Raw genomic sequence first — 26,342 nt, 5'->3', positions numbered from 1 at the left:
CAAGCCGTAAATCAGCCTCTGCAAACTGCTGGGTCGCCCCTGCAGCTCTGGTGGATGCTGCGGCTTCGGGCAACCCCTGCTGGCCACTGTCGGGATAGCACCGTGTCTTTCCTGGTCCACTTGATCCTCTGCCAGGAAGGCTTTGGTTTCTGTCCCACCCCCTAGTGACATAACACCGGAAATGAGTCCTTGGAGGCCCTTCCAGTTCTGCCAGTCATGTGTTCCCAAACATTTGTACTCCGTGGTTCATTCTCAGACAAAATCTCAACCCAAACCCTAGCATATGAAATTGCAAGCCAGGCACCGCGGCTCACATCTGTCATCCCAGCAACTAAGGAGGCCGAGGTGGGAGGCTCATTTGACTCCAGGACTTTGAGACCAGACTGGGCAACATAGTGAGACCCCCCCCCATCTCTACAAAAATTTAAAAATTAGCCGGGTGTGGTGGCTTGCACCTGTAGTCGCAGCTACTCTGGAGGCTGACGTGGGAGGATCATTGAGGTGCACGGGTTTGTGGCTGCTGTGATCTGTGAACATGCCACTGTACTGCAGCCTGAGGCACAGAGTGAGGCCCCCGGCTCTCAAAACAAAATCAAATTAAACGGCCCACTCCCCAGGCCTGTGGTTCTCAAAGCCGCTGTTCATTCACATGACCTAAGGAACCTGTTAAACAACCCTGATTCTTGCCTGCATATACCCTCAGATTCTGAGTCAGTAGCTGGCTGGGCCTCAGAAACCTGCATTTCTAGCAGAAATTCCAGTGGGTGGTCTTTGGCCCACAGCCAGAGAAACCCCTCCTGGACCACCTCGTTGCAATCCAGTTTGAAAACCACACATCTGGACTGTCCCTCCTTTTTTTATACAGGGTAATCTGAGACTCAAAGAGAGACAAAGAGCCTGGCCCAAGGTTTCCCAGGTTCCAAGGGTCTGAGCGTGGCACACTGGATCCCCACCCAGCCTCGGTCCTTCCTGGGGGTACCGATTCTGGAAGGTTGTGGTTGGGGTCCTAGGCCTAGGGCAGGGTACAGAAGAATCAGTGAGGTTATAGAGATTAGCAGACACAAAAACAGGAAGGGGTGAGCCCATTTAGTGCCTATCTGGGGCAACAACATCACATGGGCATCAGGAATTCAGGTCCAGCTGTATCCAGCAGCTTAGGGCCAGGCTGGCCTCCTTGGTGTGGGTAGAGGCCAATTTGGTGAAGCAGAGACCTCAGTCTCAAGTCAAATAAGTCGGGTTCCTTATCCTATCCATTCCAGTCTGAATCAACCCAGAGAACGAGGTTTACTCAGTGCAAGGCTGGCCCCTGGCAAAGGGCTTCTATGCCCTGAGTTCTGGACTCTAGGCACACAGGACTAGGCATGTGTCTGGGAGCCTCCAAACCACAGGATCAAAGATGAACGAGGAGACTTCTGGGGCAGGATGCGCTGAGGAGGGCCCTCCCGGCTCCTTGCTCCTCCTTCCAGGTTGGCTCCGGCATTTCCTCAGGGGCCGAGGGGGCCCAGGGCCGCCTTCCCTCGCTCTTGCTGCTGGAACTCCTCGTGGGCACGATCCAGGTCTGCGAGCACCTCCAGCAGGCGGGCAGCTGCTGCTCTCTGCCGGGCCAGGACCTCAGGACAGGCCCCTAGGAGGAGACAAGAGGCCACAGGGGCTCAGCCAGTCCCGGGCAGGCTGCTGCAACCCCGACCCTCGGGCTTCTCACGCTGCAGATGTGCCTTGTGCCCTGAGAGCCCTAAAATGCTTGAGAGTGCCCCCACACAGCCCCATGGCCCGATGATAGACTGGAAACAAGAGGACCCAGGGGTGGCCTTGGCAGACAGTGGGGAAGTGCCTGCCAGTTCAAAGCGACTTCCTTGACCCCTCAGCTTCTTTTTTTTTTTTTTTTTTTTTTTTTTTTTTGAGACAGAGTCTCGCTATGTCGCCTAGTCTGGAGTGCGATGGCATGATCTTGCCTCATTGCAACCTCTACCTTCCAGGTTCAAGCAATTCTCCTGCCTCAGCCTCTGGAGGAGCTGGGATTATAGGTGTGCACCACCACGCCTGGCTAATTTTTACATTTTGAGTAGAGACAAGGTTTCACCATGTCGGCCAGGCTGGTCTCCAGCTCCCAACCTCAAGTGATCCGCCCAACTCAGCCTCCCTAAGTGCTGGGATTACATGGCTGAGCCACTGTGCCCGGCTTTTTACCTTCTATGGCACAGGAGCCCTTACCTGTGTCTGCTTCCAGAGTTGTATCCATGTTGGAATCCTCCAGCAATTTCAGCCTGGAAGGTGAGAAGGAGAAAGTCAAGTCTGGTCCCTGATTCCCAATCCTGCTTTCTACCCCAGAGATTCTCTGAGAAATTAATTTTGCTGAATCATCACCATCACCCTCTACCATCATCATCATCATCATCATCATCTACACAGCAAACATTTCTAGAGTGCCAGATGCTATTCTAAACCTTTTACATGTATTAACTCATTTAATTATCATGACAAACTTATATGAAGTAGGTATTTACTATTAGCTCTATTATACAAATGATTACTGAGACACAGAGAGGTTAAGTAACTTGCCTAAGGTCACACGGCATCATCATCATCATCATTACCATTTATTGAAAGCTATGTGCCCAGGCACCTACAAAGTGCTCTAACTGTATTAGTTCTTTTGATCCTCAGGACAACCCACAAGATCCCTACCATTATTATCCCCCTTTTCCAAATGAAGAAACTGAAGTACAGAGAAGTGAAGCAACTTGTTTAAGATCACACAGCCTGGCCGGGTGCAGTGGCTCATGCCTGTAATCTCCACACTTTGGGAGGGAGAGGGTGAGGTTGGTGGATCACTTGAGGTCAGGAGTTCGAGACTAGCCTGGCCAACATGGTGAAACCCTGTCTCTACTAAAAATACAAAAACTAGCCGAGCATGGTGGCGCACACCTGTAATCCCAGCTACTTGGGAGGCTGAACCAGGAGAATCGCTTGAATCTGGGAGACGGAGGTTGCAGTGAGCTGAGATCATGCCACTGCACTCCAGCCTGGGCAACAGAGCTAGACTCTATCTAAATTAATAAGTAATTCATAAATAAATAAATAGTTTTTTAAAAAAAAGATCACGCAGCTGGTAAGTGGCTAGGTCAGGATTTGAACCCAGGCAGGTCAGCTTCAGAACCCACTCTACAATCAGTTGGGACAAATTTCTGTCACCAAGTAACAGTGACAGTGATCCTCATACCAGCAAGGGAAAGAGATCTACCCAAGGTGATTTAGCAAGTGCAGGGGCCAAGATTTTACGTGAATTGTGCCAGGGTCTCTGGGGCCCCAGGTATTAAAAGATCCCAAGACCCAGTTCTGCATGAGAAACCCCTCCCACTGAGGATGCTTCCCAAGCCCTGACAGTGGATACACCCAGTTCCCACCCTGGGCCTGGGCCAGGGTCCCGGAGAAGATCCCCCAACACACATTCAAAGGATGACTAAATGAACACAGCAAGGCCATGGTGGGGGGCTGGGCTGGCTGGTCATAGGTGAAATGGGATGGGTGGGGGCACCCACCTGAGCTGGTCCCGCCCCAGGAGCAGCTGCCGATACACCGTCTGGGCCTCAGCATCAGGGTCCAGTGGGTCACTCCAGTCCCCTAGGGTGACGGCCGAGTGTGTACGGCTGCAGCCGGCGGCTGAGGGGACACAGCTTCATTCATCAGTAAGGCCCTCTCCCTTTCCAAAAGCCCCCGGAGCCAGGCAGTTGCCAAGCCCTGCGCCTTCTGCCTCTAAAAATCCCTCCTCAAATCTACTACTTCTAGGCCACACATAGTGGCTCATGCCTGAAATCCCAGCACTTTTGGAAGCTGAGTTGAGAGGATCGATCACTTGAGCCCAAGAGTTCAAGACTAGCCTGGGCAACATAGCGAGACCTCGACTCTACACATAACTTAAAAATTAGTCTTGGACCTGGAGCGGTGGCTCACACCTGTAATCCCAGCAGTTTGGGAGGCCAAGGCAGGTGGATCACCCGAGGTCAGGAGTTTGAGATTAGCCTGGCCAACATGGTGAACCCCATCTCTACTAAAAACACAAAAATTAGCTGGGCCTGGTGGCACAGGTCTATAATGTCAGCTACTTGGGAGGCTGAGGCAGGAGAATTGCTTGAACCTGGGAGGCACAGGTTGCAGTGAGCTAAAATTGTGCCACTGCACTCCCGCCTGGGCAACAGAGTGAGACTCTGTCTCAAAAAAAAAAAAAAAATTAACCTTGCATAGTGGCACATGTCTGTGGTCCCAGCTACTTGGGAGGCTGAGGTGAGAGGACTGCTTGAGCCCAGGAGTTCGAGGCTGCAGTGAGCCATGAATGTACCACTGCACTCCTGCCTGGGCAACAGATAGAGACTGTCTCAAAAACAAAAACAAAAAAACCCACTACTTCCTTTAAATCTTACATCCTCCACTCCCATCCAGCCCCACTGCTGCTCCCCAGACTCCAGCAGTAGCCTCGTCTCTCCCGGTACTCCTCCCTCATTCCAGGCTCCAGCTACACAGACCCTTTTCCCTCCGTCAGCCCACCTTGTCCCACCTCCAGGCCTTTGCTCGTGATGCCTGCAACACTTCCTTAGCCCCAGTTCCCAGTTCTGTCTCCAATATCGCTGCTTAACTTCTACTCTGCTCAGGTCATATTTAAGCAGCATCTCCTCCAGGAAGCCCTCCTTGAGCCCCCATCCTGAGGCTGGGTCAGAGACATCCTTTGGAGTTCTCAAAAGCCTCGTCTTGGTACTTATAACATTGTGTTAACAAAAGGCTGGGCGCAGTGGCTCACACCTGTAATCCCAGCACTTTGGGAGGCTGAGGCGGGTGGATCACCTGAGGTCAGGAGTCTGAGACCAGCCTGACCAACATGGTGACACCCCGTCTCTACTAAATATAAAAAAATTAGCTGGGTGCAGTGGCACACACCTGTAATTCCAGCTACTCAGGAGGCTGAGGCAGAAGAATCCCTTGAAGCCTGGAGGCGGAGGTTTCAGTGAGGCCACTGCAGTCCAGCCTGGAAGACAGAGTGAGACTCTGTCTCAAAAAAAAAAATTGGGAGTTATGCATCCATCTTTCTTGAGAACAAGCTCTGTGATGTCTGGGCACCACTGGATGCTGGCACCTAGTGAGTACTTTAAAAATATGCCGAATGGGCCAAGCAACGTCCTATGCGCTTTGTGCAAACCTAGTCATTTAAGCCTCACAATTCCATGAGTTAGGCACTGTCATCAACCCCATTTCACAGTTGAGGAGACTGAGGCATAGAGAGGTTGAGTAACTTGCCCAAAGTTGCACAGCCAGCCCGGGAGGAGGTGGGACACCCGCTGATTGACGGGTGGGAAGGGCGAAGTCTGCAGTCCGCCCTGCCCCCTCACCTGAGCGCTCAGCCTGGAGGCAGCAGGTCCAGCGCGCGCTGCGGAAGGCACCGGGGTGGCAGGCGGCCAGCTTGTCCGGGTTGGGGGCGCTGGCTTTGCGCAAGGCCGAGAGCCACTGGTTGAGCTCGTTCACATTCTGCAGCGGGTGGGAGGCGATCAGGGGGCGGGGTGGGAACCAAGGGACGCCCCAGCTCCCCATCGCTGCGGGGCCTTACCTTGCACTGGAGGTAGGTGGTGTGCAGCGCCCCCGCGCCGTCCTGCGTCACCACCTGCATCACGTGGGGCAGTTGGAAGGCGCCCTCGTCCACGCGCTCCACGGCGCGGATGTGCGACACCGGGATGGAGTGGCGCGTCTGGGGAAGAGGATTGTCGCTGCGGGACGGGCTGGGGGCTAGGGCCGGGGTGGGGACAGCTTCCGCCTGGTTGTGTGCGGCAGGTGAAGTCAGTTCCCAGAGGCGGGACATTCCACCCAGTAAGTCTGTGCTGTGTGTGCCCCGCCATCCATCCATGTGGGCTGTTCATGAGTCCTGCCCTATCCTTTTTTTTTTTTTTTTTTTAATTGACTGAATCTCCCTCTGCCACCGAGGCTGGAGTGGGTTATGCCTTTTTTAAAAGTAGTTTTCTTTAGGAACTGTCAGCATGTTGTTGAAGTGTGGAGTTGTAACTCTGCGTGGACTATGGACCGTCAACAATATGTACTTAAAAGTTGCACTATTGCAAAACGGGTGTATTATCCAGGTGCTCGTACACTATTTTTTTGTACTGCTGGTCCTGTACCAGAAACATTTTCTTTTATTGTTACTTGCTTTTTAAACTTTGTTTTAGCCACTTAAAGAAAATCTGCTTATGGCACAATTTGCCTCAAATCCATTCCAAGTTGTATATTTGTTTTCCAATAAAAAAATTACAACTTAAAAAAAAATGGAGGTGGCTCACTGCTACCTCCACCTCCCAGGGTCAAGCGATTCTCCTGCCTCAGCCTCCCGAGTAGCTGGGATTACAGGCATGCACCACCACGCCCAGCTAATTTTTGTATTTTTAGTAGAGACAGGGTTTCACCATGTTGGCCAGGCTGGTCTCACACTCCTGGCCCCAGGTGATCCACCCACCTCAGCCTCCCAAAGAGCTGGGATTACAGGCTTGAGCCACCACGCCGCCGCCTCTCTAAGTGACCTCTCGGCAACCACATCGGTTTCCTTCCTAATAGTAGCTACCACTTCTATGGCACTTGGGACGCAGTTCTAAGCACTTTACACTGATCAACTTATTTAATGATCACAGCAAACTTCTGGGGTTGGTTCGATTATTCTCCCCAACCTGCAAATGAGAAAACTGAGGCACAGGAAGATAGATGACCCTTCCAAGGTCACTCATCAGGTGGACCCAAAATCAGAACCCAGAGAGTGGACCCCTAGAATCTCCACTGTTCTGATAAAACGGAGAGTCAGCATGGGCTCCCTTCCCGGTGTTAGCTGTGACTACCCACTTGCTGTGCACAAAGCTCCCCATTCGGGAGATTCTAGCACGGGTCTCAGGGCATTCTAGTCAGGAACACCAGCCCCACGAGGACAGGGTTTTCAACTGTCTTGTTCACTCCTGTCTCTCCAGTGCCTAGGACACTGGCACATAGTAGGCACTCAGTAAATATTTGCTGAATGAATGAACGGGTGAATGAATGCTTGGATGGATGTGCCTGAATGTCTGCGCATGTTCCTAGTGAACACATCCAAAATTTACAGTCTGTCTAGCATGTGCCCTAGATCCTGGTGGGTACAAAGATGCAGGACCCTGAAAAAGGCCACCCGTGAAAGCCCCTCCATAGTGGACTAGAACCCCACCTGCCACTCAGGACTCTTGGAGAAGGAGAGGGTCTCCCCGCTGAGCCAGACGTAGCGCTTCTTGAAGGCGAAGCGTGTGGCCAGGCCGGCGGGCTCCTCCTTGCGCTTCAGCAGATAGCCTTCTCGAACAATCGCTGAGGGCGGGACCAGGACCCTGGCTGGGACAGCAGCCCCTAGGAAATGGCAGAAGAGACAGTGGACAGTAAGCCTGCCCTCTCCAGGCTCACCCTGCTCCACTAGCATGCCCAGGGAGGGCCTCAACGGATGGACACGGTTCTCTGCTCCCTTAGAGGGGGGGTGACTTCCGACTCCACTCCCTCAATAGGGAATGCAATCATGGAAGCCGGGAGGAGGAGGTGGTCAGAGTAGCCCCTGAAGACCTCTCCAACCAGAGAAATCTGCAGACAGTGTGCAGGTGGAGTTTCACCATGTTGGCCATGCTGGTCTCGCACTCCTGCAGGAGCAGCCATACCCTACGGGGTCCCATCCAGGCAGTGCCCTGCATCTAACCATGCCCAGGGAGCCAGGACACAGCCCCACCACCCTACGCCAGCACCACAGGGACCCCACCGTGCCACAATCAGGCTCTACATTCCGACAGGTTGCTCCCATGGGACTGGGACCCAACTAGGTGATGACCTGGCCCCCACATTTGGCATGGACTCAACCACAACTTGTCTGCTACAAATCATCCTGTGGTTCTGTTTCACTGCAAGTCAAGGCTGAAATCCTTCCCGAGGCCTCTGAGGCCCCCTCACCTCTCTGGCCTCGCCTCTTTGCCTCCCCTCTGCTTCATTTCACTCTTCTTCACAGGTGTGCTCACTTCTGCTCTCTGTCCTTCCTCAGGGCCCTTGCACATGCTGTGCCCTGTCTGGCACACTCTTCCCGGGATCCTCACGGCTCTCTACCTGTTCCCTTTCAGGTCCCGTCTTTCCTCCTTCATTTTCCCTCCTTAGCACTTACAGCTCTCTAACATCCCACATAAGTTGCTTATTCATCTAGCTGACAGCCTGTGGTCCCCAACAAAATAAAACCTCTATGAGATGAGATTTTCTCTGTCTTGTTCGCTGCTGCATCCCCAGCACCTAGAAGTGTGCCTATTACATAGTGAGCGCTTAATCGATGTTTGTTGATTGCACGCACACCATGCCACGATCCCGCTCACAACCACATCTCCACGTTGGCTGGGATAGCCTGCCTGGAGGGCAGCACCTGGGCTCTGGGCTCTGTTCATCTCTGGGACCTAGCACAGTAGGTGTCAGGAAATGTTAGTTGACTGACTGACTGACTGACCCGCAGATTCACATTTTCAGTGCTGAGGAGCTGGTGGGGGAAAGGGGGCATCCCTGAGTGGTGTCCCAAGTGGGTTGAAAAGCCAGGTGTGGCAGGACCAGAGGAACTCACCCTCATCCCCATCCACATCCACCAGCCCGTCCAGGAAGTCTCTGACACGTGAGATGCTCTGCAGCAGGAAGGGGTGCAGGGGGGCCATCCACAGTTCCTTGCCCTGGCCCAGCTGCTGGCCCAGGTTTCCGATGCTCTGCACAGCCTGGAGCAAAGAATCGGGGGATGCCAGGGCCAAGGTCACGGCAGAGGGGAGGGCCCTCTGTGGACTCCTGGCTCCCAAACTAATGTTCAGGAAAAGGAAGACTTATACTGACAAGCAAGGTGGCTCACACCTGTAATCCCAGCACTTTGGGAGGCTGTGGTAAGCGGATCACTTGAGGTCAGGAGTTCGAGACCAGCCTGGCCAACATGGTGATACCCCATCTCTACTAAAAATGCAAAAATTAGCCAGTCATGGTGGTGCATGCCTATAAATCCAGCTACTCCAGAAGCCGAGGTGGGAGGATCGCTTCTACCTGGCGGGTGGAGGCTGCAGTGAGCCAAGATCCCGCCACTGCACTCCAGCCTGGGTGACAGAGCAAGACTTGTCTCAAATAAATAAATAAATAAGAAGATTCATATCAATCACTGCCTTGGGTGATACCTGTTTTTGCCTTCCTCTTTTTGGAATCTTCACCCTCCAGTGACCTTAATATCTTCCCTCCGAAACCCAGACACTCCCCCAGCCAGGACTGCTCAGTCCTACCATGCATACCGGGAGCTCAGCAGAACCTCAAGTTGTTGCCCCTTTGCAAAAGACGATCTGACTCATACCAAGGTGGGAATGACTGCTAGCCTGCTTGCCACCCTCCTCCTGGAAGAGTTGGATTTTCATTTCCAAAGAGGAAATTGGAGTCATAATGACTGCCTTCACCCTTGGAATGAAATGCTAGTGGTGGTGTTTCAGACATGGGTTTCTTTGGGTGTTCTTTGGGTCTTCTGCAGGTCTGGCCTCCCAGCTCTGTTCCTACCATGCTTTATCCCCGGCTAAGAGTATGGGGGATGGGGGAACCTCACGGCTGGCACCTTGGCAAGCAACAGCAGTGAGCGGCTCGTCTGGGGGTCCGCGTGTTGGTCCCACAGGTCAAACAGCTTCGGGGTAAGGATGGCCGGTGCAAAGAATCGCAAGAAGAGAAAGCCACTGATGGCCAGGTACTTCACGTCCTGCTGGGAGGAGCAACAGGTGAGAGGAGCCCCCCAAACCCACTTCCCAGCTAGGTAAACTGAGGCAGCAAGAACTAGAAATTCATGGTGCAAAGAGAAATGGGATGGGAAATTGACCAGGAAGCCCCACTGGCCGGCCAAGGAAGTTTTTCCTCTCTGGGCCTCAGTTTTCCCACCTGGAAAATGGAATAACAAAACCAATTCTACAAAAGCAAATTTGGCCAAATGTCCTCAGAATTGCCTTTGCGCCAAGCACTATGCCAAGAGCACAGCCCTATGAGGGAGGCACCATCATGACTACCATTTTACAGATGAGGAAGCAGAAGCTCAGAGACATCAAGCAATTTGCTCAGGGTCACACAGCTAATGAGTGGCAAAGTCAGGATTCAAACCCAGATCTGTGATTTATGACAACAGCAGCAGGACAGATACCTCTCTATACATTTGTTTATTTAATACTCACCCCAGGAAGCATTACATCTCCATTTTACAGCAGAGGCAACTGAGGCCCAGAGAGGGAAGCTTCCTCGCCTAAGGCCACACAGCCATAAGTGGCAGAGCCAGGAGCTGGACTTTGATTTTTTTTTCTTTCTTTTTTCTTTTTTTGAGGCAGAGTCATGCTCTGTCACTCAGGCTGGAGTGCAGTGGCATGATCTCTGCTTACTGCAACCTCCATCTCCCAGGTTCAAGTGATTTTCATGCCTCAGCCTCCCGAGTAGCTGGGATTACAGGTGTACGCCACCACATCCAGCTAATTTTTAATTTTTGTGTATATATATATATGTGTGTGTGTGTGTGTGTGTGTGTGTGTGTGTGTGTGTGTGTATTTTATATGTATATATACATATATATTTTAGTAGAGACAAGATTTCACCATGCTGGCCAGGCTGGTCTTGAACTCCTGACCTCAAGTGATCCACCTGCCTTGGCCTCCTAAAATGCCGGGACTACAGGCGTGAGGCACTGTGCCCAGCCAAGGATTTGAACTCCCTGTTCTTCACCACACTCTCCTGCCATTCAACACCAGCTACCAAGGAGCCCTCACTAAGTGTTAGAAACCAAGCCTCAACTACCACATTTAGTCCTCAAATAACCCTGTGGGGGCAGGTAGGTGCCATTATCCCATTTTTTCAGATGAAGAAACTGAGTCTCAGTACTGAACCCAGTCTTGGGGTCCATCCTATGTGCACCTCCCCACCCCCAACCTCTGCCCTCTACAAACTGTAGAGTACGGTGCCCCTCCATGTGAGTCCGGGGCCTGGCCCATCTAAAGGTAAGGCTGGTTCCCCAGCGCCAGTGGAGGTGACACAGGGAAGGGTGTCCCTCCACCCTAGGTGCATCTTGCTCCCCACAAACCAGCTCCCCACCCACCTCTCACACTTGCCCCACTATATTTAGCCCGAGAGACTGTGCCTGTGTTTATTTAGAGGTTGCAGTCACACATGAAACAATGCCCTCCCTGGGGTGTCATCTTGGCCTTGACAGTGAGCCCTGCAGGAGCTGGGTACCTGGAACTGCCCAGAGGAAGCGTCTTCCCCTCCATCTGAAGCCCTGAACTGTCCCCAAAGCGACCACACCACACCACCATCTGTAGTCCAGAGTAATATTAGTCTGCACATCAGCTCATTAGCTTCCTCCTTTTTGAGGGCGAGGAACCGGTATCAGCACAGCAGAGAAGGAGGCTTCCCTGGGTTCCCCGGGCCTGAGAAAGTTCCTGCTCTCGGCCCGCCTTGGGGGCTGAAAACTAGGGGACACTTGGATGTCACCGATATTGGCTCCCACAAGGTCTAGGCCATCTGAGAGCTGGCCTCCTCCTCTTCCTCCCTGTTCCCTGCCACTGCTGTGGCCGACTTAACACCTCTGCCGGCAGCCCGGGTGAGAGCCCAGCCAGGTGAAGTATAAGCCAAGCTACATCCCAGTGTCAAGGCCCAGAGCTCACTCCTCAGCCGGGGAGGACTCTCAACTGGGAGTCTGGAAAACCCTTGGCCAAGGTGTTTTGCCTCTCTGGGCCTCAGTTTCCCTGTCTGTAAACAAGAAGTGGAGAGAGATATGGCATAACTCAAACGCTCTCCAATGATGTTCTAGGAAGTGGGCTATGACAGTGATGTCCTGTAACAGGTCTCAGATCTTCCTGCAAAGTGACCCCTGGGTCTGATACATCAGCACTACAGAAGAGTCTCACCCGATGTTATCTGCAAGTGAGGACAGTGACAGCCACCTCGGGAAGTGTGCTGAACGTTCAATCAAGGGGTCTCAAACTGGTGGCCCATAGGCCAGTGCAACCACAAATGTTTTGAAATGCTCGACCCAAAATGTTTCTGTGTGTTTGGTTTTCAGGTGAATTCATGCTGACATTTCAAAAATAAGAAGCCAGGCTGGGCACGGCGGTTCACACCTGTAGTTCCAGCACTTTGGGAGGTGGAGGCAGGGGGATTGCTTGAGGCCATGAATTTGAGACCCTCTTGGGCAACATAGTGAGACCCTGTCTCTACAAAAATAAATGAATAGTTAGCTGGGTGTGGTGGTGCGGCCAAGTAGTCCCAGAAACTCAGGAGGCTGAGGTGGGAAGATCACTCCAGCCTGGAAGATAGAGGCTGCAGTGAGCTATGATCATGCCACTGCACTCCAGCCTGGGCAACAGAGCAAGATCCCATCTCAAAAGTAACAACTAAATGAATAAATAAATAAGACGCCTCATATAAAATCCAGAATCTCTAAAGATCTGGCAGTACTTGGCTCCCATTTCTATATGGCAGCAATCCCCTGGAGCTGTCTGCTTTAGACAAGCTCTGGGGGCTCCAGCTGGCCGCAGTCTCCACAACTCACTCCCACCGCACACGCTGGCTGCTTGATTCTTGTGCCAAAAACTCACAGCGTCTGAGTTTCAACTTTTCTCTCCTTGTTAGTATAGACTACACCTGCAGGGATTTATTTTTAGACTTTATGCTGGGTGTTTCTGAGCACTTACTGTATGCCAGATCTGCGTTCTCTCTTACTTCCTCTCTCTTTGTCGTACAGCTGGAATTTTAAGAAGCACTTACTTTGTGCCAGACTCTATTAATTGCTGGTTATGAGCACAGACTCAGGAGCCAGCCTGCCTGGGTGAGTGCCAGTCCCAGTGTAACCCCTTTCTAGCTGTGTGACTTAAGCTCTCTGGGCCTTGGTTTCCTCCTCTGTAAAATGGGAATAATCCTGGTATCCACCTCACGGGGTGCAAGTGATGATTAGATAGGGTAATAAATGCATAAATCACCTAAAATGAGATCTGGCCCATGGTCAGGCTATATATAGTGCTAGCTGCCATTATTGTATTTCTTTCTTTCTTTCTTTTGAGGCAGAGTCTATCTCTGTCACCCAGTCTGGAGTGCAGTGGTGCAACCTCTGCCTCCTGGGTTCAAGCCATTCTCCTGACTCAGCCTCCTGAGGAGCTGGAATTACAGGCGTGCGCCACCATGCCCAGCTAATTTTTGTATTTTTAGTAGAGAAAGGGCTTCACCATGTTGGCCAGGCTGGTCTTGAACTCTTGACCTCAAGTGATCCACCCTCCTCAGCCTCCCAAAGTGTTGGGATTACAGGCTTGATCCACTGCACCCGGCCTATTTTTATGATTATTATCATTCTTGGGACCCGGACCCTGCCAAGAACGCTGTCCCCACTTCTGCCAGGACAGATTGCTCTAATGCCAGCAGCCTGGGTTCAGGTCCCAGCTCTGCTCTGATTCCTCCGAGTGACCCTGGACAAGCTCCGGCCGGTCCCCAGCCTCAGCCTCCCAGCCCAGCGCACCTGGTGCTCCGGCTGGGGGAAGTGCTCCTCCACGCGCCGGTGCAGCTGCTTGAAGGCAAGGCGCATGGCAGGCGGGCAGCGCCCCACTGAGCCCATGATGGCATCCACGATGGGCCCCAGGTAGCCCGTCAGCAGCCCCACGCTGGTCTCCCGCATCTGCTCCTCCGAGGGTGTGCCTTTGAATGAGATCCTCCTGGAGGGACCGGCGGAGCAGCTCAGCCTCGGGGCTCAGCATCTGCCTGCCCCAAACCCTCCACCGCCAAGCACAGAGAGGACCCATCTTTCCCACACCTCTGCAGCCTCCCTCCTGCCCCTTCCCACCGGGTTTCTTGCTGTTGTTCAAACAGGATGAGCTCATTCCCATCTCACAGCCTTTGCACTGGGCTCGTCTCCCTCCCCAGAATGCTCTCCCATTAAATCTCCACAAGACTCCCTTTCTCACTGCCTGTAAGTCTTTGCTTAGACGTCCCCTTCCCTGTGAGGTCGCCCCGTCCCCGTCCTATGGAATATGGCAGGCCTCTCCCCTGCCTCATTTCCTTACAGCCCCTGGTCCCCTTCAATAACCTTTTCCCGACCAGGCACAGTGGCTCATGCCTGTAATCCCAGCACTATGGGAGGCCGAGGCGGTGGGTCACTTGAGATCAGGAATTCAACACCAGCGTGGCCAACATGGTGAAACTTCGTCTCCGCCAAAAAACACAAAAATTAGCCCAGCGTGGTGGTGCACGCCTGTAATCCCAGTTACTCAGGAGGCTGAGGCAGGAGAGTCACTTCAGCCTGGGAAGTGGAGGTTGCAGTGAGCCAAGATTGCGCTACTGCATTCCAGCCTGTGTGACAGAGCAAGACTCCCTCTCAAAAAAACCAAAAAACAATAAAGCTTCTTCCTCCAGTTGCTCATTATCTGTCTGGCCCCAGAATAGGGACTTGGGACTGTTTGTTCCCTCCTGAATCTTCGGCGTTCAGCCCAGAGCCTGGTACTCCATCATTGTTTTGTTTTGTGGATGATAGGACGGCACTTTTCCATCTGCTATTACCGTGTTCCTTTCTTTCCCCACAGATGGAGGGTCCATCTTGCCCACACCAGACTGAGAACTGGGGGTTCTCAGCCCCACTGTGTCACCCAGTGTGCTGAGCCCTGGATTCGTTGTCTCTGGCAGGGTCTCGTTTAATCCTAACAGCAACTTGGTGGAGCAAGTTCCCATTTAACAGAGAAGAAAACCGAGGCTCAGAGAGGTTACTGGGGAGATGGCACAGCTGAGATGAGAACTCAGGACTGCCAACTCCAGAGCCTGCCTGCCACCCTGCCCTACCCAGCTCCCTTAATGCCCCTTCCCCATGGGTGCCCACCGAGTCTCCTCCATTCTTGTCAAGTGTGCTAGGAAAAGCCCTCGACTTTGGAGTCTCACAGATGGACTGTGCCCTTCTGCTCAGGGCCTGGAACAAAATCCCTGCTTTGTAACTTCCTGGCTGTGTGACCTCAGGCAGGTGACCTTGCCTCTCTGAGGCTCAGTTGCATCATCAGTAAGAGGGTGCCCTGACGCCTGCCTCTAAGGTAGTCAGAAGGTGTGCACAGCACAAGGAAAGACCCTCTCCTGTCTCTGCCACAGTCCCCAGTGGATACCCCAGCAATCATTTTCCACAGCCCCAGGCTTCTGGGCCAGATAGGAGAAGGTTCTGGAGAGAAAGGAGGAGGAGCCCACGGATGGGGCGGAATGAGCTCCAGCCACTGCTGCGCTTCCTCGCAGTCTCACTGAGCACTCCACCATCTCCCTTGCAGGCAGGCCCGCTCAGGAACTGCCAGCACCACAGTGACAAAGATCACCAATGTCAGCAAACCACAGCACCACAGTAAGAAAGATCACTGGCCGGGCGCGGTGGCTCACACCTGTGGTCCCAGCACTTTGGGGGGCCTAGGCAGGCGGGTCATGAGGTCAAGAGATCGAGACCATCCTGGCCAACATGGTGAAACCCCATCTCCACTAAAAATACAAAAATTAACTGGGCATGGTGGCACACGCCTGTAGTCCCAGCTACTCAGGAGGCTGAGGCGGGAGAATCTCTTGAACCAGGGAGGCTGAGGTTGCAGTGAGCCAAGATTGTGCCACTGCACTCCAGCCTGGCGACAGAGCAAGACTCTCTCAAAAAAAAAAAAAAAAAAAAAAAAAAATCACAAATGCTTGTGGAGCCACATGCATGACTCAGTTAAGTCCCACAAACCATGGAGCAGATGTCATGAGCCCGCGCTTCAGGCCACAGTATTCTCACAAGCTGGATAAGGGATATTTTAGAAGTAATATGTGCATTAAGTAGAAGAACATTAGATCAATATTTTAGGTTTTTTAATCTTTTTTTTTTTTTTTTTTTTTTTTTGAGGCGTAGTTTCGCTCTTGTTACCCAGGCTGGAGTGCAATGGCGCGATCTCGGCTCACCGCAACCTCCGCCTCCTGGGTTCAGGCAATTCTCCTGCCTCAGCCTCCTGAGTAGCTGGGATTACAGGCACGCACCACCATGCCCAGCTACTTTTTTTGTATTTTTAGTAGAGACAGGGTTTCACCATGTTGACCAGGATGGTTTCGATCTCTTGACCTCGTGATCCACCTGCCTCGGCCTCCCAAAGTGCTGGGATTACAGGCTTGAGCCACCGCGCCCGGCCTAGGTTTTTTAATCTTAAAAAAATTTGATTATCCCAGGCGCAGTGGTTCACACCTGTAATCCCAGCACTTTGGGAGACCAAGACACGAGAATTGCTCGAGCCCAGGAGTTCGAGACCAGCCTGGGCAATGTGACGAAGTCCCATCTCTGCTAAAAATGCAAAAACTTAGCTGGTCGTGGTGATGTGTGCCTGTAGTCCCAGCTACCCCGGAGGCTGACGTGGGAGAATTACCTGAGCCCAGGAAGTTGAGGTTGCAGTGAGCGTGGTCACACCACTGCACCCCAGCCTGGGTGACAGAGTAAAACCCTGTCTCAAACCCTCCCCCCACCACACACACACACACACAAGAAAACAACTCAACAATGAACACATAGAAGTTTTGGCAATTTTGTCCACCAGTAGTGGCAGAGCTGGGATTACAAACCTAGGGAGCTTAGTATCAGAGTCCCAACCGTAACCCCTATACTACAGCCTGAGGACCTAAGGGCTCGTGTGTAAGGCTCTGAGCTCAGCCACTGAGCTCCTGAGCAGCCGTGCCCCCAGGGTGGGTGGCAGCCAGCATGGACCCAGTCCCCAGACAGGGCTCCGGGTAGCCAGGGGAGGTCATTAGAGGGTCAGGGCGTTGCTCACCGGGTACGGCCCAGGTCCATTTTGGAGGGATCCAGCTCCATGTACTTCTTCTCCTCAAAGACACGGCTAATCACGGGCTTCAGGACCTCATGCAGATAGGGCATGCCCACGAGCTGGGGGCAGGGGGCACCACACAGGGCAGGGCTGAGGGCGAGGCCGGGGCATGCCCATGAGCTGGACACAGGGGGGACCATGCAGGGAGAGGTTCAGAGAGAGGCCAGGGCTGGGGTGGGAGACACACCCAGGTGCAACTCAGGGCGAGGCCTGGCACCAGCCACCAGCACTGCAACTCGGTCACCCAGTGCTGTCTGAAGCCAGCCGAGTGTGGGATCCAGGCAGGCACTGGGAAGGACGTACTCGAGGAAGCTGCGCCTGGCCCCCCCAGGCCTTCACCTACTCACCTTCATAAACTGTTCCATCGACTTGGATGCCAGGGAGTTAGAACGGAAGAGCGTGTTGGGATCCACTGGGAGGGCAGGAGGAAGTGTTTGCTGGGATTTGGGGAGCTGCACCCAGCTGACCCCATTTACCCAAGGTGGGGGTCATGATTCTTCCAGCCCCAAGAATCAGAAAGACCCAAAACATCAACCCCATTCACAGTACAGAGGCCCAGAGTGCTTAAGTGAACTGCCTGAGGTCACACAGCTCGCGAGTGGCAAAACCAGGGCCTGAGTAAACAGTTGGGCTCCCAGTCTTCTGGGGGTGCACAGTACAGGGACCCACAGAAAAAGAAGCCCTTTCCCTCTGCCTGATACCTCCCCATTCCTCCCCCAGGGACCCTCCCGCAGACCCATCATTAGGGAGAGGGAGTGATGGCAGGGGGTTGTGCGGGCAACTCACCAGTCCGAGCCACCTCACGCCGGGTGAGACAGTCCAGAAAGCGTGCAGCCAGTCCCCGGCCAAGAAAGAGTTTCACCAGCTTGGTGGCAAGGTCCTGGCGACAGTCCCCCAAGGTCACCTCTTCCAGCAAAGCCAGGGGGCTAGCAGTGTCCTCCTAGGTGGGGATGCGAGGCAGAGGTGACCTCAGCCCCTGGGACCTCCAAAGCCGATGGGCCTAGACAGGGCTCCGTGAGGCAGAGGAGGCCAGGATCCAGACCCCCAGCACCCCCGGGAGCATTGCTTGCCTGCCGCACCCACCTCTGCTGGCCCCAGCACAGACTCCATGAGCAGCTCCACGAGAGGCTGGTAGCACGGGGAGGGCAGGACGCGGTCCTCCGTCAGGCGCACCTTCAGGCGCAGGGCACCCAGGCTCCCCCTGTCCAGGATCAGATCATAAGAAAATGAAAGATCCGACTGGGTGTGGTAGCTCCCGCCAGTAATCCCAGCACTTTGGGAGGCTGAGGTGGGTGGATCACTTGAGGTCAGGAGTTTGTGACCAGCCTGACCAACATGGCGAAACCCCATCTCTACTAAAAATACAAAAAGTAGCCAGCGTGGTGGCACACACCTGTAGTCCCAGCTACTCAGGAGGCTGAGGCAGGAGAATCGCCTGAACCTGGGAGGCAGAGGTTGAGATTGTGTCGCTGCACTCCAGACTGGGTGACAGAACGAGACTCCATCTCAAATCAAAAGAAAAAGAAAAGAAACGATGCTTTTATGGAAGAGCACAAGTGTGCATGGGCAGGTGTGGAGAGCCACGAGAGGCCAATGGGCACACGTGGGAAGAGGGTGGATGTTCGCAAAACAAGCCAGGTGTGGGCAGGTATAGACATGTGCGGACAGTCGTGAACAGGGGTAGGCAGGTGCAAACAGGTATAAATGGGAATGTACAGCCCAAGCATGGTGGCTCACGCCTCTAATCCCAGCACTTTGGGAGGCCGAGGCAGACGTATCACGAGGTCAGGAGATCGAGACCATCCTGGCTAACACGGTGAAACTCTGTCTCTACTAAAAATACGAAAAATTAGCTGGGCGTGGTGTCACACGCCTGTAATCCCAGCTACTCGGGAGGCTGAGGCAGGAGAATCACTTGAACCCTGGAGGCGGAGGTTTCAGTGAGCTGAGATCGCACCACTGCACTCCAGCCTGGGCAACAGAGCAAGACTCCATCTCAAAAACAAAAACTGAATGTACACAATGTAAACAGCTGTGAAGCCGGGCGCGGTGGCTCAAGCCTGTAATCCCAGCACTTTGGGAGGCCGAGGCGGGTGGATCACAAGGTCGAGAGATCGAGACCAACCTGGTCAACATGGTGAAACCCCGTCTCTACTAAAAATACAAAAAATTAGCTGGGCATGGTGGCGCGTGCCTGTAATCCCAGCTACTCAGGAGGCTGAGGCAGGAGAATTGCCTGAACCCAGGAGGTGGAGGTTGCGGTGAGCCGAGATCGCGCCATTGCACTCCAGCCTGGGTAACAAGAGCGAAACTCCGCCTCAAAAAAAAAAAAAAAAAGAAACAGCTGTGGCCGGAGTGGGTAGATATGGCTGGGGTACACAAATTATGTACAGGATGTATGGACAAGTGTAGATGAGTGTCAGCAGTGTGAACAAGCATGGATGGGTGTGAACAGGTGTGGCCAGTCCAAACAGGTGTGAACTGATCTTGATGGGTATAAACAAGACAGGACAAGCAGAGATGGTTTAACCAAGTGTGCTCGAGAATAAACAGTATGGACACGTGTGGAAGGACCCAAAGTTCAGAATATACATCAAGTGTGAACCAACATATTTGCACATGAATAGGTGAATGGGTGTAAAGCAAACTCACGTGGACTTATGTAAACACCTTGAGAGACTGTCCGAAGACAGTTGTTAAACGGACGAATGCATGAATGAAGTAGCATAGTGATAGTGTGCGGGCTGGCATGGGTTCTGCCCACATGCTGTGGATGCTGCCCGACGTGGCTCCAGCCTGGCCCCCTCCCTCTGCACCCACATTTACCCAGAATCGTCCTCTGCTCTGGGAAAGGGCAGGAGGCGGAACCAGCCGTTGGGTGGCTTCTGCTGGAGGGTCTTCGGAGAGAACTCCACCTTTAGGGAGAGACACACAGACCCTCAGCCGGGCCCTGCCCCGCCCCGCCCTGCTCAGTTCTCACCCAGCCCTGGAAGAGCAGATTGCCCACCCACAGAGGGACAGAATGGCCTGCCAGTGTCCCCTCCTTCTCTCAAATTATCAGCTCCTGCCAGGACACTGAGGGCATCCCAGGGACACTTAATTTACAGTTGAAGAAACTGAGGCTCAGAGATGTGGAGTGATTTGCCCAAGGTCACGCAGCTGCTAGAGATAGCATGTCTGGACTGAGTGTATTTTCAGCTCTGTTTAGGGACGTAAATTTCATCTATCAAAAGGAATGAGGACAGCTCTGAAGACCCTCAATCCCCACCCTCTCTCTCTTTTAAAAGAACTTTATAGAGATGGAATTCACATCCCGAGCCATTCACCTTTTTAAAGTGTACTATTCAATGATCTTTAGTATATTCGGAGTTGCCACGATTACTTGTGCCGCTGATTCCAGAACATTGTCTACGAGCCCTAAAAAAGCCTGTACTCGTGACCAGTCACTTCCTGTCCCCCAGCCCCTGACAACCACTAAACAGCTTTCTGTGTCCATAGATTTGCCTATTCCGGACATTTCATATAAACGGAATCATACGTGTTTTTGGGGGGGCTGGCTTTTTCCACTTAGCACAATGGTTCATCCATGTTGTAGCATGTGCCCATACAGTAAGTCCTGACTCACAACGTGCAAGGAAATCAAATATACCATGGCTAATTACTATAAGCAAGAAGTAAGGCCAGGCGGGTGGCTCATGCCTGTAATCCCAGCACTTTGGGAGGCTGAGGTGGGCAGATCACTTCAGGTCAGTTCAAGGCCAGCCTGACCAACACGGTGAAACCCTGTCTCTACTAAAAATTAAAAAATTAGCCAGATATGGTGGTGTGCACCGTAATCCCAGCTGCTTGGGAGGCTGAGGCAAAATAATCGCTTGAATCCAGGAGGTGGAGGTTGCAGTGAGCTGAGTTCATGCCACTGCACTCCAACCTGGGCAACAGAGCAAGATTTCTTCTCAAAAAAAAAAAAAAAAAAAAATTAAAACTTAAAAGATAAGCAAGAGTTAAGTTCCTACAGCATATAATATGTCATTTTGCTTGAGAATATGGTTTCCAAGAACCTGTGGATGACATTAAGTGAGGACTTGCTGCACTGCATTCCTTTTTATGGCTGAATAATATTCCATTGTATCAAGAGACCACATTTTGTTTATGTATGATGGACACTTGAGTTTTCTCCATTTTGGGCTGTTATGACTTATGCTGAACAGTAATGTCAGAGTTTTGTGTGTGAACATAGGTTTTCATTTATTTGGGGTATATACCTAAGAGAGGAATTGCTAGGTCATAGAATAACTCTATCTTTAACTATCTGAGAAACTACCAGGCTGTTTCCAAAGATAGAAAAACCAAGAGAAAAACCCTGAGCCTAGGACTTCCAGGGGTAGGAATTAAGGGCATAGGTCTGTAGTCAAAGAGATCCGAACTCAAATCCTGGCTCTGCTCTTTCTTAGCTGTATGACCTTGAAAAAGCCACTTAGCCTCTCTGAGCCTCAGTGTTCCCATCTGTAAAATGGGGATAGCAACAGACTCAGCCTCAAAGGGTGGCCATGAAGGTGAAGCAGCGAGGCTCCGTGGGAGGAACACTCAGCACAGGGCCAGCACACAGTCATCTGTCATGCTCTCATCCCAGAATAAGAATCTGGGCCCGCCCTGTGATCTTGGGTAGGTTCCTGTACCTTTAACAGCCTCAGTTTCCTCACCTGTACAATAGAGCAATGGAACTGCATCACCCAGGCCTAACCAGGAGAACCTGATGAGCCAGCTGCACATCCACCCTTCTGGGAGCCAGGACTCAGCCTGTCTCATCTTCCCCCTTGGAGGCACTGAGGAGCCATGGAGGGTGCTGCAGGGAGTGAGGCTCACCATGCCCAGGAAGTCGTTCTTGCCCACCATGTCCCAGTCCCAGAGCTCCACCCGAAGTGGAGACGGGGCACCTGGCATCTCCCGCAGCTCCAGCACTTCATCCCAGTGAGGGAAGCGAGTTTTCTTGATGGTCTGAGGACAAGGGAAGTGGTCCGTGAGTGGGAGAGCTGACGGGGACCCCCCACCCCAGCACCAGACGCCCCACTGCTTCCCGGTTTCATTCTCCACCACTCACTGAGGTCTCCAAGCTCTGGCTGCCCCAAAACACACGTGCAAATGGGTCAGACGTGCCGGAGATGTCTCTGGGAGCCAGGTCCCTGGGAACGGACGGGGAAAGGAGTGAGTGAACACTTGGCCTTGGAAAGGCTGATCCCAGCAGATCATTCCAATGTCGCTGGTTTCCAGGGCAACGAACTATTCCACTGTCAGGGTCCAGCTAGAGACACCCCTCACCTTGCCCCTCAAGACCCAGTGTCTTCCTGTCATCGCCCTGTGGGGAGGCACTCACATGTCCCTATTTTCCAGATGAGGAAACGAGGCACCAGAAAGTCCTGTCCTGCATCACACAGCCCAGCAAGTGGAAGTGCAGCGGCAGCAGGGGGAGCCTTAGATTCCCTGGAGGCCCCATACGGGAAACTTGATGCAAAGGTTCAAAGCCTGGCTCTGCACTCACTGGCTAGGGGACACTGGGAAAAGTCACTTCCCCTCTCTACACCTTCATTTCCTCACCTGGAAAATGGGAGTAATAACAGACCAACCTCATAGAGCCGAGGATGAGATGGGATGATGTGTGTGAAGGGCCTAGCACAGCACCTGGCAGGTGGTGGCTGCTCAGTTCATTTAGTCATTCAACAAACACCCATGCCCACACCTTGTCTAGGACCCAAGAGCAGGCGCGAGGCAGGGCCTCCTTGTCGTTGGTTGCCGTGACAACCCAAAAGTCTTACTCCAGGCAGCTTCCCCATCCCTCCTTCTTGAGGTTTCCCAAACCCAGGAACATACCACCACCCCACCCCCACACCGGGGGCTGCTTCCTTCTCCCTCCTGCTCCCTTCCCACTTCTGCTCAGCATCCAAAGCCTTCATCGGTTTCCTAGGAGCTGGCCCAGTTGCTAAGCGACAGCAATCAGTCCCTCTCATGCCTGCAAGGCTCCTGCACAGCCCTGTGGCTGGGGAAGGGACCATGGGCACAAGAAAGACAAGGAGCCCCTGCCCCCTGCTGAGTCCTTCAGCCTGTCCCCTGCCTCCCTGGTTCTCCCTCAACCAGACTCTAGGGAGTCCCAGCTGGGACCAAGGCTGGAAGCAAAAGTCTGGAGGTGGTGGGAGAGGCCCAGAGAAGGCAAGGAAGGGCTTTACGGTCACACAGCGAGCTAGAAATAGGAAGCCCTTCCCAATCTGGGCATGGATTTGCCTAAAAGTGAGAGCTGGGGAGGTGAAAAAGAGGCAGCAAGACAGGATGAGAGAGAGAGAGGGGAAGGGTGGAGGCATTTGGGGGAGCAAGATGACAGAGAGCTGAGGAAGGGAGAAGGGGATGGCCATGATGAGTTGGCAGGAGGGAGGAGGGATGTCCCATGAGCTGCTGCCCCTAGAGGGCCACCTGTGGGTTTTCCTGGTCTTGCATCCATCTTCTGTCTGACTTTTCTTTGGTACAGGACCCGTCTTTCTCACTACCCCTCTCTCACATGACTTAGTGGGGACCAATTCCTCCCTCTGCCCCAGGAACGGGCTTGTGACTCAGGCCTGACCCATTATTCGATGTAATTGGTTCAGAGATAGGCATGTGCCCCAGCTTGAGCCCGTCAAAATTAATCCCAGGACAGTGGTTGGAAATGGTAGGAAATAGAAGTGTTTTGCTGTTGTTGTTGGAGTGGCTAAGCTGGCAGGGGCCAGCCTGGAGCTGTTAGGGCCATCTCTCACCTGGGGAGAGGCTGCCTAAGACCAAAGCTAACACAGAGATCAGCAGAGCTAAAGGACAGATTCCTAATGGCATCGTTTGAGCACCTGGATCCAGCCATGCCTGAAGCTATATGTCAGTCATATGAGCCAATAAAGTACTTCTTTTGCTTAAGCCAGTATGAATTGGGTATTTGTCAGTTACAATTTGATGACTACACCTCCACACTCACCTGTCACCTGTCATCCCGAGTGTCTGGTCTGTTGCTGCTAGTCCCTGGGGACTCAACAGGATTTTTGCCCCAGGAACTTACAACCCAGTGAGCTTGGACTATTTGTCCATACATGGAACCTGACTGTCAGCCCAGAAGTGCCCCAGCAGTGAGGAGGTCCCAAAGGCAAGGCAGCAGGGGAGACCCAGGGGACCCCTGCTCATTCTCAGACTACCCTCCACACCACCTGCACCTTGAGCATACCTGGCTTGAAGCACATGGCAGCGAAGGCAGCGGCCCCGCCCATCCTCCAGCATCTGTACCGACAGGCAAATCTCACCCTGAACTTCTGCATCTGGGTCCACTCGGCTCAGGTTGATCCAGCTGTCAATCCCTGGAGGTCACAGGCACCAGCATGTATGAAGTGTCTGCCATGTACTGGACATTGTGTTAACTTAAAAATTCAATTAACATTATTTTCATTATTATTATTATTATAATTATTATTTGAGACAGGGTCTGGTTCTGTTGCCCAGGACAGAGTGGAGTGGCACGATCTTGGCTCACTGTAACCTCTGCCTCCTGGGCTCAAGTGATTCTCCTGCCTCAGCCTCCTGACCAACTGGGACTTCAGGGATGCACCGCCATGCCTGGATAATTTTTGTACTGTTTTGTAAAGATGGAGTTTCACTATGTTGCCCAGGCTGATCTCGAACTCCTGAGATCAAGAGATCCACCCACCTCGGCCTCCCAAAGTGCTGGGATTACGGGCATGAGCCACTATGCCCCGCCTCAATTAAAATTAAAAATGTGTTAAGACCCTGGCTTCTGATCCAGGTGCTGCAATTATCCCCATTTGCAGGTAAGGAAATTGAGGCACAGGGAGGAAGAGCTTTGTCCACGGTCCCACAGCTAGCAAACCGCAGAGCTAGAATTTGAATGCAGGCAGTGTAGTTAGTTTTAGGGCCAATGCTAGGAGCCATGTGCTGTCACACACTTCACCCTGGTATAAAAAGAACTTCATCATGTCATCCCAACATACTCTCCCCTGAAAAAAAAAAAAAAATCTTGGGCATTTCTCCCTATTTCGCTCAACGCTTGGAAAGATATTGTTCCAGGCCGGGCGCGGTGGCTCAAGCCTGTAATCCCAGCACTTTGGGAGGCCGAGGTGGGTGGATCACGAGGTCAAGAGATCGAGACCATTCTGGTCAACATAGTGAAACCCCGTCTCTACTAAAAATACAAAAAATTAGCTGGGCATGGTGGCGCGTGCCTGTAATCCCAGCTACTCAGGAGGCTGAGGCAGGAGAATTGCCTGAATCCAGGAGGCGGAGGTTGCAATGAGCCGAGATCGCGCCATTGCACTCCAGCCTGGGTAACAAGAGCGAAACAACTTAGTCTCAAAAAAAAAAAAAGATATTGTTCCAGTGACTTCTGGCTTTCCTCGCCAGGCTGGAGTGCAGTGACATGGCACAATCTCCGCTCACTGCAGCTTCAGTCTCCCAAACTCAAGCAATCTCCCTGCCTCAGCCTCTCCAGTAACTGGAACTACAGATGTGTACCACCACAGCCAGCTAATTTTTTGTGGTTTTTGTAGAGATAAGGTTTTGCCATGTTGCCCAGGCTGGTCTCAAACTCCTGAATTCAAGCCATCGGCCTGCCTCGGCCTCCCAAAGCTCTGGGATTACAGGCGGAAGCCACCGTGCCCAGCCTTTTCTACCTAGTACAATTCTAAGGACTGTGTCTTTGGTGCACTGCAGTTTCATCACAATGTGTCTAGACACAGATTTTTTAAAATCTCACTTAAAATTAAAAATTGTGCTTCTTCTATTTGTGGAATCATATCCCTCCTTTAGTTCTGTAAAATTCTAGATCAGTTCTTAAAAATTATTTCCTCTTCCCAGTTTTTGTTATGACTTTTGCCTGTCTCTAATTTTTAAAATTCTATCCTTCTGGAACTCTAGTTAAATAAATGTTAAACCTCCACAGTTATTTTCCATGTCTCTGAACTTCTTTTTTTTTTCCTTTCTTTTCCTTTAAGATAAATTCTGAATAATTTCTCTAGACCTTTCTTCCAGTTCACTAAATCTCCCTTTAACTGTGAATAATCTGATGTTTCACTCAGCCATTTAAATTTTTTTATTTCAACAATTATACTTACCTCTAAAAATGTTATTTGATTCTTTTTTAAAATCTGCTGGCATAATTCCTTGTAATTTATTGCTGCTGTTGCTGGCCTTCCTTGTGATTACATATTTTATTTCTTTAAATCTGATTCCTTTTAAAAATCCTGTATATTATAATTACAGAATCTAAAGTCTTTTTGGGTCTAAATCAGATGATTATTGTTTCTGCTGTTGCCTATGGCGTCTCATTTCCTTTTGCGTTTGCGATCTTTGATTGTGAAATCATGTTTGTTTGATCTTACTCTGTGGGAAACCTAAGTGAAGATGCTTATCCCTGGAGAGGAGAGGTAGTTGGTTATTATG

At 52.1% G+C, this 26,342-nt stretch overlaps 1 protein-coding gene across 4 annotated transcripts in view; it reads right to left on the bottom strand.

Moving 5' to 3' along the window:
* Positions 1–838: 838 nt before the first annotated feature.
* RASAL1 (RAS protein activator like 1) overlaps positions 839–26,342 on the bottom strand; it is a 35,769-nt gene continuing 10,265 nt past the window's right edge. For 3 of the 4 annotated variants that reach the window (XM_074402197.1, XM_003932230.4, XM_074402196.1), the window contains 17 exons: positions 24,118–24,247; positions 21,985–22,066; positions 21,750–21,881; positions 19,713–19,801; positions 17,970–18,087; positions 17,673–17,826; positions 17,234–17,298; positions 16,833–16,945; positions 13,550–13,742; positions 9,629–9,766; positions 8,621–8,765; positions 7,217–7,389; positions 5,594–5,731; positions 5,379–5,514; positions 3,540–3,660; positions 2,212–2,264; positions 839–1,624 (listed from right to left, as the gene is read on the bottom strand). In XM_074402197.1, the coding sequence (XP_074258298.1) occupies positions 1,485–1,624; positions 2,212–2,264; positions 3,540–3,660; positions 5,379–5,514; positions 5,594–5,731; positions 7,217–7,389; positions 8,621–8,765; positions 9,629–9,766; positions 13,550–13,742; positions 16,833–16,945; positions 17,234–17,298; positions 17,673–17,826; positions 17,970–18,087; positions 19,713–19,801; positions 21,750–21,881; positions 21,985–22,066; positions 24,118–24,247 (2,120 nt within the window). In that variant the 3' untranslated portion in view covers positions 839–1,484. Of the gene's footprint in view, positions 1,625–2,211; positions 2,265–3,539; positions 3,661–4,929; positions 5,018–5,378; positions 5,515–5,593; positions 5,732–7,216; positions 7,390–8,620; positions 8,766–9,628; positions 9,767–13,549; positions 13,743–16,832; positions 16,946–17,233; positions 17,299–17,672; positions 17,827–17,969; positions 18,088–19,712; positions 19,802–21,749; positions 21,882–21,984; positions 22,067–24,117; positions 24,248–26,342 lie in introns of those variants that run through there. The other variant, XR_012518337.1, reaches the window with a different exon arrangement.

Source organism: Saimiri boliviensis, chromosome 7 (genome assembly GCF_048565385.1).
Source record: "Saimiri boliviensis isolate mSaiBol1 chromosome 7, mSaiBol1.pri, whole genome shotgun sequence".
Lineage (NCBI taxonomy): Eukaryota > Metazoa > Chordata > Mammalia > Primates > Cebidae > Saimiri > Saimiri boliviensis.
The sequence above is the reverse complement of the archived record's forward strand: the minus strand, read 5'-3'. Positions and strand labels throughout refer to the sequence as shown.